Source organism: Temnothorax curvispinosus, unplaced genomic scaffold, assembly GCF_003070985.1.
Source record: "Temnothorax curvispinosus isolate PA1 unplaced genomic scaffold, ASM307098v1 QBEX01013927.1, whole genome shotgun sequence".
Taxonomy (NCBI): Eukaryota; Metazoa; Arthropoda; class Insecta; order Hymenoptera; family Formicidae; genus Temnothorax; species Temnothorax curvispinosus.
This window is the reverse complement of record NW_020223707.1, coordinates 2,283-3,740: the sequence shown is the minus strand read 5'-3', so window position 1 is coordinate 3,740 and position 1,458 is coordinate 2,283. Positions and strand designations below refer to the sequence as shown.

Here is a 1,458-nt window from a genome sequence, read left to right as displayed (position 1 = left end):
TTTTGTTTAAAAAAATATTTCGTCAAAAACTAAATTTTCACAAAATCTTTCTTGCGAAAAATATTGTAAAATATGTAGTTGAGTTTTTTCCTGTGTAGCCTCCTCGACCGATACCGGCATGGATTGGCGATCTATCGGCTACAAAATTCAGTTCCGTGTGTATTCAATACGATCAAATGCCAGAAATGCCTCCGGAGAAGGTTGTGGGTGCCGAAGATTGTTTATACTTAAACATTTACGTGCCTGCACGCGAAAAGGGGGGAAATAAAACTCCAATGCCGGTAATATTTTGGATCCATGGCGGTGCATTCCAATGTGGTAGCGGGATATTATATGGACCTAAATATTTAATGGATCACGACGTTATACTTGTCACAATTAACTATCGGTTGGGACCAATGGGTGTGTAATATTTGCACTCTATACTTATATAAGATTAGTATAGTATATTATTGAAATTAATAATTTCAGTATTCAATATTAAAATTCATCTAGTCAAGTGTTTTGATACAGATAAGACTTGGCCTAGTCAGTTTTATAGATTAAATATACAAGTTTTTTTTATCATCTCAAGCTCTCAATTTTTTACACCCTCTTAAAAAATATCAGGTTTCCTTAGCACAGAAGATGAAGTAGTTCCTGGCAACATGGGTCTGAAGGATCAAAATATGGCACTTCGCTGGGTGTCGCAGAACATCGAATGGTTCGGTGGCGACCCAAAGAAAGTGACCTTGGTCGGTTTGAGTGCCGGCGGTGCTAGCGTGCATTATCATTATTTATCGCAAATGAGCGCGGGTCTTTTCCGAGGTATTTTTAAGACACGATGCAAAAATCAGCGTGAAGATTAAGTCGTTTCCTCTATTACGTTAAACTGTCACGTAACAATTTTATATAACATAGGCGGTATATCGTTCAGCGGTACAGCGTTTGATTGTTGGACGCAAACGGACAACGCCTTAGAGAAGGCCAAGAAATTGGGCGCTTTGATGGGATGCCCTACAATCAGCTCCAGAGAAATGATACGTTGCTTGAGATATCGACCAGCTCGCGCGATCGTCCAAGCTACAAGTGAATTTATGGTAAGATTTGTTCCCTCCTTTATGATCTTGAAACAAGAACAACAAATCGTCGAATGTTGTAAAAATGATAGTTTTGATTTGTTCTATTTGTTTTGACTTCAGCCATTCTTCTACAATCCCTTCACTCCTTTCGGGCCAGTGGCCGAGAGATTTGGCGATGAAACACCCTTCATCGACAGGACGCCTATTGAAATCATCAATAGCGGAGACGTACAGGACTTACCCTGGGTTACGGGAGTGACGAGCGAGGAAGGCCTCTATCCCGTAGCTGGTAATATAATGCGGAAAATAATTAATAATTAATGCAGGTAGTTATGAATACTAACTATATATACTAACTTATCGTAGAGTTTATCGCCGACGATCAGAATCTTAAGCA

At 39.4% G+C, this 1,458-nt stretch overlaps 1 protein-coding gene across 1 annotated transcript; it reads left to right on the top strand.

The window, feature by feature from the left end:
* Nucleotides 1-68: 68 nt before the first annotated feature.
* LOC112464120 (venom carboxylesterase-6-like) lies at nt 69-1,455 on the top strand (the record flags this gene model as incomplete). Its single annotated transcript, XM_025030928.1, has 5 exons — nt 69-402; nt 610-807; nt 901-1,079; nt 1,182-1,350; nt 1,428-1,455. Coding segments are annotated over exons 1-5 (800 nt in total), but the record flags the coding sequence as incomplete, so codon positions are not given.
* Between the last annotated feature and the right edge of the window lie 3 nt (nt 1,456-1,458).